The sequence below is a fragment of the Struthio camelus genome, chromosome 5, assembly GCF_040807025.1.
Source record: "Struthio camelus isolate bStrCam1 chromosome 5, bStrCam1.hap1, whole genome shotgun sequence".
Classification (NCBI taxonomy): Eukaryota; Metazoa; Chordata; class Aves; order Struthioniformes; family Struthionidae; genus Struthio; species Struthio camelus.
The window spans coordinates 82,306,338-82,321,599 of record NC_090946.1 but is presented as its reverse complement, the minus strand read 5'-3'; the positions used below and the strand labels follow the sequence as shown (position 1 = coordinate 82,321,599).

Here is a 15,262-nt window from a genome sequence, read left to right as displayed (position 1 = left end):
TTTTATCTGAGCAATAAGAGATATGATTATCAAAGTGACATGAAGATCTAGTTCCTTCCCCAAATTAAACATGTGATGCCCAAAACAACAGCAATTTTTCCATCACGGAGCAGCCACAGGACACAGGCCGTATTTCAGTGACGACGACTCCAGCGCGCGTCCCAGAACGCTACAACTTTCTCTGGATAAATCTAGAGTGACACACAGGGCATCCTTGTCACTGGTGAGCTAATTCCTCTTCATGTGATTTCTAAAAGCTATTTATGAACGACCATTTTTTCTCATACAAACTAATTAGAGTGACAAATCAATGAATGTAGCTGCAATCAAGAGGACAAAGCTAAGCCTTTTAAAGCACAGCACACTGGAACCTCGATACTTAGACAACACTATGAACAAGCTAAGTTCTCGTGGTAAATGAAATGGAAAACCATGGCCGCATTTTAAGCAACCGCCACGAGTCTCTGCATAAACGTATCAAGGGAGTAATAATTCAATAGGATAAGTGCATCATGCCAACATGTATTTCCATCAAAAGTTAACATAGTGATTTTGTGGATGTTTTTAAGTAAGAATGAACTTTTGCCCAAATATAATAGCTCAACTGTCAGATATGAATGCTTCAACAAACCATTTCTTAAATGCTTAAGACAGTTACTGCACATGAGAGGAAAGGAAATAGCCACTAGATTTTTAATGAACTTCTCAAAATGTAAAAGTGTTGTTTTAAATCAGCGAAAAAACACAGATGTGTTACCGTACCGATTTGCTTATTGAATGGCAATATGGTTTGTATTCAATTAAATTCTGTGTATGTTTCAGAGGATAAAGAAGTCTCTAACAACAAAAGAATGGATGGAACAGTTGTCTTTAGGGACAAACCACTCTTATCCCAGCAATTTATCATTTCTGTAATAGATATTATTTGGGAAAAGGGCTTATTTATTATATAATAGCTAATATGTTTTAAGATAGTTGCACCTTTCCCTCACCTAGCAGCTTGAGGAAATCTGTGTTGAAGGAATTGTTAATCTGATTGCGCTTTTAAAAATTCTCATTGACCATCTCCTTTCTCCAAGCTGCAATTAAAATTTACACTTTTTCTTTATTTAAATATAAAGATATCCTTCCCGGCCTCAGCTAGATGCACAGAAACTATACAACACTGCATAACTGAAACAGTTTTAGCTTTCTAAAGGCATTGTTTCTTTTTTAAGTAATTTTTTTTTTTACAAGAAATTCTTTCTTGAAATTATATATATCAGTTCCAGTGAGGTCAGAATTTCCAGTGACAGAGAGACTGTTCCCACTACCAAATTCCCAAGCGTTCAGCAGTCACCTGGGATTCAGGACACACAGGATCCTTGCTTCAATGACTATTCGAGTTTTTAAGTAAAATGGATCATCATCTACAAAAGAACCTATTTAGGCAGGAGGCCATCCCAGCCACGGGACTGGCGTACACAGGAATGGGGTGAAAAGGCTCAACAAAGCCAAAACTTGAGCCTCGAGCACTCCACCTGGATGCCCCAGCGCCTGGGGCACCTGCCCTGGCTGCAGAGGACCTCGCTGGGTGCCACGTGGGATCACTCTGAAACCACAGCTTTTTTGCAAGCTAATCTATAAGAGCGATCTAGACATAATACTGCTCTAGCCACTTGTGCAGTAACACCTGCAAAGCCCCAGATAAAACTCCAAAACCTCGAGGCAGGAGTTGGTGAAAAGCACGGCCAGAGAAAGCCCTGGTCTGAAGAGTTCCCAGGGTTGGGGCTTATCCCGCATCAGCAGCCCTTACGCAGGCTTGAGACTATTACGTAGAAAGTTCTGCCGCTCTCATTTTGTAAATGCACAGATGCTCGTTCCACCTGAGTGGCCTTAGAAACAGGTCAGAAAGCTCAGAAGGTAAATTTTATTTTTACAGATTGCCAGAATCCCTAACACCCACACAGAGAAGAGATGCTGGGGAAAGCGACAGCTTTCTTTGTGACACAACAGCACTTCCGTTTGTTAGTAAATACAGAAAATACTCAATACTGAGCCAATAAAACAACTGCTACCCGGACTTTTTTCCACAGCAAAGTACTGTGCAATACAACACAGTATTCTTGTTCGAGTTTGGCGAAAATCACTGCCTGCACCGGAGCCAAAGCACCTTGCCCATCACTCCCGTGCTCCAAGTGGCGACCGTCTCTAGAAGTCCACTCGCTTTTCCTCACAGGTTTCATTTTCTCCTCAGTCCCTCTCAGAGCTAAACCAGCAGGCTTGCCTGAATAACACGTAATCATAACTAAGGAGCTACCAAAGAGAGAGCTATTTCCTGGGCAAGAGGAAAACGGTACCAAACTTCATGAGAGACCTGGAACCTCGGCTCGGCAGCCGTCGGCGAGCGCTGGAGCTCGCTGCGATAAGGGACCTACGCCTTGAGCGACTGCCACCATTGTTAGGTTTTATCCTGATATTCCAAACACATTTTAACAGAGCAGCTGCAATATAATATGCAATGTAATTATGCTTCTTAGGAATCAATTCTGCTCTGAAGCAAGCCCAGATAGTTATCTTTGCAAGTGAAGATAGTTATCTTCGCTAAAGAGGATGCTTCCTCCAGAGCTTCTGTAACACTCACAGGTTTTTCTCATATTTAAGTTACCGCTGCAGTTATTTATGCTGTATTTTATTACACTGAAAAGTGTCCTGCATGCTAGATACACAACTCTTACTCGTTATGCATTTACCTAAGGACATATGCTATAATTTAGTGCCATGATTTTCATGCATCTTCAATTTTTGAAGTGTTATTGCCCTCTTTTACTATCGGTTTTCATTTTTGCAAATCCTTTAATATTTCTGAACGACCATATGACATCATATGAAACCAATGCTAACAACAAGACCATTCCGGTCATTTACAGACCTTTTTTTCAATTATTCTTGCATTACAGGAGTTTATATTCAAAAAATGCAGGGTAATGAAAAATATTTAGGCACTTACATTTTTCATTAGAAACCTGGATCTGATCAACATTAAAATCCAGAAGGCCTTGTTGTTTGCATTCATCAGACAACTAGATAGCAACAGGATGAAAGAGCAGTCAGGAAAACACACATCCCGTCTTTCTTGCTCTTCAGTTGCTCATATCATAAATGCAGCCCCTTTTCATCAAGAGCTAAACTTGTGCTGGAGGGGTGCCCAGGCCTGGATCAACAATTTAAGGAAGAAGCTTGGACTGTGACGATAAGGTGCGCAATCCAGCCACCGTTACCTACGGCTCCGGCTGCGCTTCCATAGCAAACCAGTGCTACACCTCCGCGTAGGCACAGGTAAACCACGAAAGGGAGTCTCAACCCTACAACAAGCGTTTGAAGTCAGAAGCGAACAACTTGTTTACTGAAACAAATTCCTCTAGCTTTAGTAATTTCTCTCACTAAATTGCTCTTCATTTCACTCAAATTTCTCCTTCATCTTTCCTGAGGTTTGACTGATACACTGTATTTGTCAGCAGTAATCAATTCATATTGCAGATTTTTCTGCTGAGACAGAATAAATGAAAATTAAGTGTGGCTACTATGTGCAGGCTGAAGTTACAATGGGGGACTTCCTTTCGGCAGTGCGGGATGAGAGCATACGCTACTAACCAAATGCCCTTCCTGATGCGAAGCATGCAATGAAAGCATGAAGTTTTGCTGCTGACACTGCTCGGAGCGTAAGCGTGTGATAATCTCCTCCTGGCCACACTGCATTCACTCTTTGGAAAATGACTACTTTGAGGTTGGTCGTCCTCTGTCAAGTTTGACCAAAATGAACAACCGGGTTCAGAAATTACTGGGGATGACATCAAGAGACATGGGGAGATACAGGCAGGAGGGCCACATGTCTTGTCGCCTTAATAAATCAGACTAAAAAGTTAATTCAAATTAGGTATCAAAATTGAGAACGAAATGGTATGGATGTTTGCATCCCATTACCTCCAACACAGAGGAACTGCCTGCTCGGGAAGTGCACAACTAGTGACTTGCAGAACAAGGAGTTTGGCTGAAGGCAACAGTATCTTTAGCAACTTAGATACCATGGCACCAAAGTAAGAATGTCAGGACCTGACATAAAAACTGATATTTATGTATATAACCTTTGGCTCTGAATTTCTTGACTTCTGAATGGTTAATAAAGAAATAGTGCTCCTTTAATAAGTGGAAGATGTTGTCAGCTTAATGTTTTATTCAGAAATAAGCATAAGCATTTCCCAAACCTGTCTGAAGACTGGTATGTGTAACCATTTTTAAAAACCAATTAAAAAATTTGTTACAAATCTAAAATGACAGCCCTCAGCTTGCTCGTTTGAAATTCAAGCCTCAGTCTCAGGAGGAATAAGCATAACAGCTATCAATATTACAAGCTGAAAATTGTGAAACAGAACTTGAATTAGAGAAGCAATGGTTATCATATTTGATCAAATCAATAAGACACGTGCCTTTGCATGTTGTACTCACTTCCCCCCCCGCCCCCCAAATTATCTACTTCTGTTGTTTCACAAGTGTAGAGGTAACAGGAAAAAAAACAATGCCTTATTTAGACTTCAAAAAGGACATCCATGCTGTGAAGAAGTCTTTAGGATGGCTTATTACCGTTCTGTCCGTTGAAGAATGCTTAAAATTTCCCATTAAGACAACAATATTAGAAATAGTCCAATGTACATTTGAATTAAGTCTTTCCAATTCTTTCATTTTTTTTCTCCCTGAAAATTAATTACTACAGATATGAGTACTTATTTTTGAATGGCTCTGAATGAAAAATTTAATATGTATTTTTGATGTATAGCTATTGTACATTTTCTGTAGCAAAGCAAAAGAAAACATCGGTCTTGCAATTGTCTTTTCCCTTGCAGGAGTTTTGAGTCGTGTGATAGCACCATGATCCACCATGCAGGTGAGAAGGGACACCTGCAAAATTACCACCAATCAGCAGGGGGCCTTAAGTGTGATCAAGTAAGTGAATTTCTCGTATGTGATTTTCATGTTAAAAACAGTAAATATATCATTTCCATTCACCTGCTTCCATTTTCAATCTATAGGCAGAAAAATGGGCACACCTTTCTGTCCTTTATGTGATTCCTCTTTTACCTGATAGCATTTTCCCTCTCCCGCTTTGACTTTCTTGGCTTCTGCGGCATGTCATCAAATGACGCCCAGTATTTTTCTCAATGAACTTTTCTAGTGTCTGCAATACCTGTTTCTCTTGACGTTTCTTTAACAACCGTTGAAAATGCTGAACAAGTTTCTTCTGTGTCATGCTTTCCTACCATTAAATAATCCTGGAGTTAAAATAAGACATGTCTTTATTTTAAGCCCAGTGACAAGTTGCTAGGATCTGTCAGAAACATATAAAACTGTTTTGGTGATTCACCTTCATAGATTAAGTGGATTCTGGTAGCACTATTGCAGGAATATAAGAAAATTAAAGCGGCCCACTGCATGGACATAGTCCTGCAGAAGAAGCTGTAGAGAAGTTGTTAGGAAAAAATAAAATGGAAAGGGCCTATGGGAACTTCTGAACAAAAGCAGTCTTCCCAGACAAAAAAAGCATATGGAAAACTCACGTGCTTTGAATTTAGGTGAAGGGGAGATGGTTGGGTTTTTTTTATGTCATCATCCCTTTTTTTATTCCAATTCACTTAAATTAAAGCCAGTTCTGTGATTCTTAATTTGCCTAGCTTGTGAATAAAGAGGGAGACCTAGAGTCACTTCACGCCAACATGGGACTAGATGTTTGGTTTCTTTGAACATTTTTCAAAACAGTGAAATGAGACCATTTTCCCAGCTTCTATCTCTTGACTTCAACTTTCTTCCAGTTCAACGGTAATCCCAAGATTTTTAATTAATCATGTTATTTATTTATTTATTTATCATCTCTGCCACCTTCAAACCCTCCATGACTAGGTCTGGGTTGCTGAGATGAATTAACTTCAGTTCCTTTTCCTCCTCCTCTTCTCTCAGATCTGTATCTTTAGACATGAAATGTGTTGTCCCACCTCTTTGCTGACAAGTGACTATTCCTCTTGATTATGCCCTTCTGTGACCGAATCCCGAAGTTCCACCTTACTGTGTCCAAGACTGTGGTAATCATAAATGAGCAGCTCCTCACCTTGTACCTCTTTTTTATTATTCTGCTCACATGTTTATTCCCATTTCCCTTTCATCAGTGGAAACATTGCTCTTGATGCTCCTACAGAACTAGAAGGATTTGCTGCTCTTATGTATGTATGCTCCTCTCATTACCAGCCTGGAAAAAGCTCATGAAAAATGGAGGAAAAATGGACGGTCCTAATTCTTTGTTTCACTTCTCTGGCATGTAGATCTGGGATAGCAGACATGCTTAACACATGCCCAGCTATACAAGGATAGCTGTTCGCCTCCTATACACTCTCTAAATTTGGAGAGCATACAGGAGAACTTACGGTAGCTAAAAGAAATGCTTTAATCTTTGCTTACTTTGGCTCTGGCAGCCCAAGAGAAGCAGCTATTTCACCCAGTGCAGTATTTGTCAGCCAACCTCAGTCACTTCTTCTGCCAAAGGCTGGCAGCAGGACTGGCCTTAGACCGACTCCAGCCATGAATTTCCATGAAGAGAAGACCAAATCCTTAACAGCTTTTTGGAGGAGGTGGCAGAGTCGTGCCCTCTCCTGGCCAACAAAGCCAGACCTGCCCAAGTTCTCCATGCACTGTCAGAGACAACGAACAGCAACAGCAGCTTGTAAGCTTGCTCACCAAGGCACCTCTACAGTCATGGAGTTAGCTCCTCAGCTTTTAATGGAGTTACATGATGCTGCTCAACTAAAGAGGAGCAGAGCAACACAAGAGCGCTCTGTCACAGCACGGTTTGACAGATACCGTGGCTCAAAACCCTCAAAGCTGATTAAAACCCAGTGCCAGGAAGCCACTGCTCACGTGCTGCGTCAGCTAGAAACTCGGACAACAGCCTGTGCTTGTTAAAAAATATTGTTAATCCTAGAATGAATCCTCAAAAGACACCATGGAAAATGTTTAGGCTTAAGCAAAAAGCAGAGTGCTCTAAATAATTCTAGTCCCTTCCTCATTGTCCCAGAGGGAAGCAGCCTTCACACCCCGGCATGTAACCAGAACACGCTCGCTGAATAGACTTCTGCTAACTAGCTGCCTGTCATAAAGGCAGTTTGTAGCTTTAAAGAAAGGAAGGAGGGAGAAAAAAGAGCTCCAAAATTATCTTAACTATGGAAGTCATACAGATAGCTGCCACACAAACGCAGTGATTCTCACAGAGTCTCAGTTCACGTCTTAAATTGAGTAGTTTCATCCCTAAAATACTTTTTTCCTGCTGCACCGCTTCCTGGAAGCTGCAGGAGCCCAAGGACTGCTCCCGGCGTCAAAGGAAAAGTAGCTCGTAGCACCGCACCTGCGGGAGCTCCTTCAAAACTTACAGGAGGGTTGTTGCAGTGTTAAAACTTCCCATATTCGAGACACTTCTGATTTTCTAAGTTCTACATTAAAGCTGGCAGGCGCCGCATACCATGTTAAACACGTTAATCGCTTAAAAAAAAATAATAAATGATTTGATCTTTTTAAAAGAGGATCCACAGCAAAATATTCTGATATTACAAGACAGTTGTAATATCACAACTGTCAGATATTACAATATGTTTCCGCCTAGGCAGAAGCTCAGGGCCACCCGGAAAATGCCGGCAGCCGCGAAGTACTCCAAACACGGCTTCACCCTCCGTGGCTTTTCCCCGCCTTGCTGAAGGTGCCCCAACAGCACAACACCCTCCTCATTTTGGGCAGGTCCCCCCTCAGCATCGCCCAGCTCCATGCCCTCTGCTCCAGCAGCCCTTTTTCTACCGTTCTTTTTCTCCGCGCATTACATCTCTATTTCTCTCCAGTAGTTTTGCCAGCAAAACTTTTCAGAGCCGATCGCGGTGGAGACCCTACAACCTAGGTTGTAGACCCTACAACCTAGGTGGATGTCTTTAACCCTACAACCTACTGTGTTTCAACCAGCTGAGATATTTGCCCGTCTCCATAATGCTGTACGATCTAATAATTCCTAGCAGCACAATTTCTCTTTAACAGAAAAACGCAGCCTGCCGTATTTTGTCACCAAGTTCCTCCGGCTTTCAGAGGTTTCGTTATCGAGTGTCGTTTTCTACAGCTACCTGGCAAAGGCAGAAAGAGAGCTAAGGCAGGGCCCCTCTTACACAAACTCTTGCAATACTTCCAACGTTACATTTCGTGCTGCTGTAGACTTCAACAACCCCGCAGAAAAGTCAGCCAGCCTAAACACACCAGCAGCTACACGGTCGCAAAACGCTGCCTGGACCCTTTGGTCTTTTCCAACACCAAAAGACGTTGGTCAGGTGATGAGAAAGCCATTCGAACTCCGAGTTTAGCACCCTAATACAAAATCGATTCACTGCTCAGAGGAAGGTAACGCTGTTCATCTAGCCGGAGGCACAAACGAGCCAGTTGCCGCGTCCACGTGCGCTTCTCCGGGGCTGGAAATCCTCCCCTCCGGCTCGGGGACAAGCTTCGGTGCGGGACAGGCTCGTCCTGAGCAGCGCTCCGGCCCCAGGGCTGCTTTGCCGATGCCTTTTGCCTCTGTGTTACCCCTCCAGGCCATTTTTTCAAAGCAGAACTGCATTTTTTTTTTAAACCTTTTCTAACAGCAAACAGAAAAAAAAAATCCCAGGTGTAGAATTTATCGTATTATTTAAAATTTTGAATTTGGTCAATCTTCAGCAACCCCGGGGCAGGGGAGGGAATCCGCTCTGTGCCAGGAAAGAAGGCTTCACTTATATGAGAATCAGTTTGCAACCCAGACAAGGATACGGGAGTTCATTTTGTACGGTTTCTCCCCAAACCATCTTCGTGGGGGGGGGGGGGGGGGAAGCAATCAAACAACAAAAGCAATAGCGAAAAATACATTGCAAAGTCGAATAAACTGTCTAAACACAAACTTTGCAAAGGGCAATCTGCTGGTAACAAGTACCAGCAGCTGTCAAAGAAAATAAGAATTTTAATTATCACCCTTGTTTCAGGGGGAATTATGGCAATAATGAAAGAGCAGGCCCAGATAGCTCACTAGTTTCTAGATCACCCAAGTTTTAAACGTAGCATCAGACAGACGAAAGGAGCAGCCACCGACAGAGAGCTACTCATTTTAAGCACCTAAAATAGATCATTAAAAGTATACTACAATGAAATGGAAAAAGAAGCTAAAAATCCTAATGTAAGTACAAATAATTTAATTATATGTCCTTTTACCTAGCAAATTTTTTTTAAATGTAATAATTTCGCTTGGGTACTGGAGAATAACAGGGCTGATTTGTGCCTAATGATGCAAACCGTGATACAAACATTTATTAAAAGCCCCTAATTTTCATTTCAGATTAGTTAGATACGGGCAGAGACAAAACTGGAGCTCAGGGTATGCGTGTGTCGGAGCAGCACCCTCGCCACCAGCTTACCAGCTGTGGGGGCACCAAAGCCTTTCCCTGGAAACGTCCCCATCAACCTCCTGACCTACAGCTACCACAAAAGCTACACCAGCAAAAACCTATTCCTGAAGGAGTACAAAAACACGCTCAAATTGTGCACTTGTTCTGCAGCTTACAGAGCTCACCCCAGTGGGAGATCTGTGGGACTATGTTCTGCACTCCAAGATTTAAAAAAAAAATCAAGAATAAGCTTCGTCCCTGACCCGCGTTCTCTCTGCACAAACTATTACTTCAGGTACTGAAGAACCAAACACGGGAGTCCTAAACCGAGCAATTAAGGGTATTTTTTAAAGCGAGACAAACTCAACAGGAGGGTGTAAAACGATACCAAAACAACGCCAAGCAGCTTCTCCCGAGTAAAGCAGCGCGAACGTGCTCATTTTTCCCTGCGGGTGCGGGATCGAAGGGCCGGTGGGAAAGCAGGGCTCGCGCAGCCAGGGCCGGTGGCCCCCGCAGGCGGTACGGCAGGGGACCACGGCAGCAAGGCGCCGCCTCCTCCACCAACGGCGAAAGCCCGGAGCAGTGAAACGTTACTCAGAGGGGACTGTGGTGGCCAAGGAAGTGTTCACACCCAAGAGAACTATTTTCAAATCATGCATTTTTTCCTTTCGAAAGCCTGCTAGTGCTGAAAACCAAACCGTCAGCGTCCATCCTTGGTACGTTTGTACTGTTTAGCATGTGCAGAATCCAGTCAGGGCCATAAGGAAGCAGCACGCCATAAAAAACCTTCTCCCTTTGGAAGGTATTTCTGAGATTTTGTACAGACTTAGACGAACGTAGAAGTGCGAACAAACCTTTGCTTTGCCCTGTGAAGGGGAATAAGGAGGCGTGTTGCCTTCTAATTAGAGCTTATGCAACGCACAGATTGGTTCTTTCATTTTAATTAACTATTAAAACTCAAGCTGCGTAGCACTCATGTTAAAAGAAGATGGATAACGTTTTTCTTTAAAAATTGTTAAATGGTAAATTAATGTTGATTACCATGTTAATTTAACAGTTCCTCTGCAAGCAGAGCGGTACCATGCTTTCTTAACAGTAGCTAATGGTATGATGCCCCAAGCACCACGGGCTTTAACGTGGTTAAGGGAGGTTTCTCAAGGACCACAACGTGTTTCTGTAGGAAAGCTACAACTCTCTCGACATTTAGCTATTTGCACGGAATATATAATAGAAGATATACAGATACACAGAGGGAGAGAAGAAGCTAAATTTCACTGCCAGTTTCTTCGGGGTGATCTCCCTAGCGTATCTGGCGCGGCAGCCTCTGCAAGCCCTCTGCGCGATGCCTCTTTGATCTCCAGCCCCGCACTGGAAACGTGCAAATTCGCTTCCAGGATTGGGGAGCGGCAGCGGACTACCCCTGCAACACGGCAGCGCGGAGCAGCAGCCGCGCACTCCTGCACGAGATGAAAAGCAAGTCTCGCAGAGCTCAGAGCGCTCCACAGGCCCTTCGCCTCCGAGCCACTTTCTCTGCTCACCTGCCGAATCCCTAAGCGGTACGCCAGGATGCGGTCCACGGCGTCGGGGTTCATCTGGGTCCACTGGAGGCTGTAGGAGTAGACGCGGGGCCTGTTCTGCCACAGCGGGTTGTAAGTGTCGTAGTAAAACTCCGGAGCGTACGCCTTGCCTGCAGGAAATACAAAAACAAAACAAAGAAGCGTAAAGAAAAACAAAAGAAAAACAAAAGAAAGCACAGAACGATCAGAATGAGTTTTGGAACTACGTTTTGGTTTTGATTTGCAGTCTCTCTCTCCTCCCTTCATTTTGAGTCATTTGGTGACACGACTCCTTCCCAAAGTCGTGTCACCCGTCCAATTCTTTGCCCGTCCAGTTTTGAGGGACTCCTGACAACGCTTCGCCTTGATTGACTGACTGGTGCCTGGGGGCATCCCTGGCCCAGGCGTAGGAAGCGGAAGAGAAGAAGTGAGCGAGCTTCTAACATCTCTCTGCACATCATTGAGCACAACACACAGGCACATTATTGAGCTGAACATATATACTTAATTACAAATGCGCACAACAGCTACAGAGGAGGAAGTGACATCTGTCATTGCATTTTGGGTATATGACCGTTTCACTGTTATTACATTCTTCGTTCTTTATAAACATGAAAAACCTAAGCGTGATTTCCCAGATATAAGATAAAAGCTTCACTGAATGCACTAACCTGGAGTTCCCTTGGACTTAAAACCCACAAATCCTAGTGCCACCTTCACGTGCACGTTACCTTTTTGGTCTCTAGAGTATCTCACAACAAGTGATTTGCTTATAACAGCAAAAATGACCGAGTCTGCCTGCTGTAGTTGCCTAAAGATAGGTACGTAGTGCCACGTGTGACGCCCCAGGGTAGCCGCGACACCTGCGCAGGGCTGCCAGAGAGGGCACCAGAGCCGGCAGAGACCCAGGACCTGCTCAAGCTGCAGCCGGGAGCTGCACGCAGCCACCTCGAGCGGCTCCAGGACTGCCAACATCTCTGCAGATTTCTCTTAAAGGAAACACCAAATATGCTTCAGAAGCAAAAGAGATCACACCAGTACACTCCAAATCAATTTTCTATTAAGTACTTTCCACTTCTGCTCTATGATCCTTTTTTTTTTTTTTTTTAACGTGTCATCCAAACAACGCAACGTTGCTCCACTTTCTTGAAGTAAAGTGTTAGGACTGACCTGAAACGAGTTTTAACAGTTGGCTTTGTAGAATAACCACCTTTTGTCCTGACAGATGCAGCAGAAACAAAAAAACCAAAATCAAACTCTATCTTTCACGAATCAGAAATTTCTTTGCCCTGCCTAGGCCGTCAGCACCCGCCGCAGTCAGCACTAGCTGGTGGGAGCCAGTTCTCCACAGAGAAACTCCAGAGAGCTGGGAAAATAAGAGTGAAACTTAAAAAAACCCAACCAATCAAAAAAAAAAAAAGCCCAAAACCAAAAGACAACCCCCCTCCCCAAACCCTCCAAAAACTCAAGTTTAACGAAGCTTTGCCTTACAATTCCCTTTGCCCTTTCGAAACCCAAAGCTGCCGACAGCTCTGCTCGCTCCGTGGCTCTGAAACGTCCCTGCCCGCACACGCGTGAAGCCTTCAGGTGCGGGGACAGCCACGGACCTGCTGTCCCCCAGCCCCCCGCGAAGCCGAGGGGCTCTGCGGGGGCCCTAAAGGAGATCAGCGGCGCCGCTTGAACAACCCGGCGACCCGGCAGGCTCCGAAGCTCTCCTCCGTGCCAAGCGCCCTCCCCAGCCCGCGGGCACCCAGCTCCTGCCCGTGGCGTTCCCGAGCCTCCGCCAGGTCACCCAGAGCGCGGGACACAGTCGTCTCCTCGGTTGCTGCTTCTCTTCCTGCGCCTGGGAAAAGGTGAGCTCTTCCTCCTGAAAGCCCGCAGGGAAGGGGCAGCCCCGGCAGCATCAGCACCGCGCGCGGCAGCAGCTGCTGGAAGAAGGAGCGGGGCGAAGGCAGCCCGAGCGCGAGCTGGCCGTGCTCTGAGGATGCTGCTGCTGCTGGGACCAGGCTGCTGGCAAACACAGAGCAGGTGCCGCCGCGTTCAGTACGGTGCAAAGTAGAGACGAAACAAGGGAAAACACCTACACGCGTTATCCTCCCCTGAAAGGGACCAGTCACTAGAGAAAGGCCGGAGCAGAATGAGGCCCTGCCAGCTCCCCAGTCTCACAGCTCCGTCCTTCTTCCTTTTCACCCTCCCTGGGGATTTTGCCAGTGGAAGTAACTATGCAATGCAAAGAAAATCCCAGGGCAGCCTCGTGGGAAGACTTGGCCCATGTGCTCGTGTCCCCCCTCGTTGCTGCCCCATCAGAGGGGTGCTCATCCATTACTTCCCCTCTTGTAATTCAGCTCCCGGGAGCCTGTGCTGAAACACACACTCTATTTACGTATTTTCTCCTTAAAACTACTCCTATCCATGAGTGTAAACAGAGATGGGTAGGGAAGGCACGTTGCTCCAAAAATCTGAGAACTTCAATCATCAAAAATGTAGCAAGAAGAGGAGAAAAGAGGGAAAGAGTGAAAAAGGAGAAAGGAAAAATAATAAAAAGGAAAAAGTTTCCAGCATTTACAACAGTAATGCCAATTTGCAGGACAAGGACAATGATGGCCCACCGGCTAATGGCATGGGTCACAAAGTGCCCCCCAGCTCATGGTGGTGGCCTGGGACAGCCCTAACTTGAGGCAAAGCTGGAAGCTGTTAGCAGAGGCTCTTTCCTCGGGGAAGTCCCGCACACAGTGCCCACAGCTGGCCGACACCATCACTGCACCCAGCGCGTACATCGGGGTGAGACGGCTCTTATGAGCATGGTCTTTTCATTCTGGCTCATCTTCTTCTGGATAGAAAACATTAAAATAAATTTGAATAGTTCACAGGCCAAATTATCTTTCAAATTGTTTTTCCCTTGCAGTGTAAAGTACTTTTTGCTTATATGTGGCAAAGAGAATAACCTTTGATTGGACAAGAACCAAAGCCAGTTTGCCTAGAAGAGTTTTTCCCGGATCTAGGCCAGCCACAGGATTTGCCCATCTCAGACTACTGCCCGCTTTTCCTGCTTGACTGGGAGCCAGGCAGGAAGTTTGGGGCTAAGGAATAAATAACGGCATCTGCTTTGTAAAGTCGTAGATGAAGCACAGATTTTTGCAAATGCAGAAAGTAAAGGCTGTTCGGAGAGCCCTGCTTTGAAGATATGCCACTCCTGTGATTATTGATAAAGCTTTCACCTTTGGGCATGCCACCCCTCCAGGCCATGCTTTCTTTGGAAAGGATGAAAAGCTCTTTCAGCAAGGACAGCTTTGCCAAGCCAACCAACGACGCTGCACGTGCAATTAGACCAGATCAGAGTAGATATCTTGGTGCTGGAGTAGCAAATAAAAATACTCAAGAGGAAATGAAGCAAAGCTGTTCTGGAAAATGAAATGCAAGATAAATAAAAAAAAGAATCAGTGGTCAATAAGATTTGTTTCCCTTGTTTAGGTGCAGTGGAAAGAATAGAGAAGAGCTCATGCTGAATGCAAATGATAATCCTCCCTGTGCTACTGCAGATGGACATAATGGCATCTCTGGGGGTCTGCAAAAAGGATCCATAATTAGATGCTTGCCACAGTACAGGCACTTGAACAACACAGTCACCTTTCGTGAAATAATGAGGTCTCATGAAGTGCCGCATTATTCTAAATCCATGCTAAGAGAAGAGCTTTCTGGTGTGAAGGGAAACGCTCAGAATTTAACACCACAACATTAAGTCCTTAACTCAAGAACTTCAGGAGTACCAAAAAAGCTGGGTAGTGTGTTAGAGTACACAAGAAACATACCGCACCTTTGAGGGAACAAGAGTGATTGCCCCAAGTTTGCTTGGGCTTGCAGATGTCACTGCATTTGTGCAGTGAGAGCATTTGTTCTGATTCAAGACAAGTGCCTGAAGAACGCAGGTGTGCCACCATCCAGCTACGCTGCTGCTAGCAGGAGATGCTGTTCAGCACAGACCCCCCCTCATAATAATAGAGAGGGATGATGAACAAGACCTTGCAATAGTCCTTGGCCTAGTGTGACTTGAAAATTGGGATGCAGCAGTTTGCTTGGAGTTAAGCACCTGTACTATTAAGGGTTAATTCTGCAGCCAGCTCCCTGCCCTGGTCTTGCTTGGAAAAGGTGTTAGAGACTCCTCAGGCATACAGTGCACTCGGCATCTGCTGGAGCTACCAGCCCAAACTCCATCTTCCTTCTATTTTTCTTCCTACAGTCACGTCA

At 44.7% G+C, this 15,262-nt stretch overlaps 1 protein-coding gene across 1 annotated transcript in view; it reads right to left on the bottom strand.

Annotated features, from left to right (window-relative positions):
- MDGA2 (MAM domain containing glycosylphosphatidylinositol anchor 2) overlaps positions 1-15,262 on the bottom strand; it is a 411,004-nt gene that overhangs the window by 44,159 nt on the left and 351,583 nt on the right. Inside the window, exon 10 of the mRNA XM_068947620.1 lies at positions 11,000-11,148. Within this exon, the coding sequence (XP_068803721.1) occupies positions 11,000-11,148 (149 nt within the window). The remainder of the gene's footprint in view (positions 1-10,999; positions 11,149-15,262) is intronic.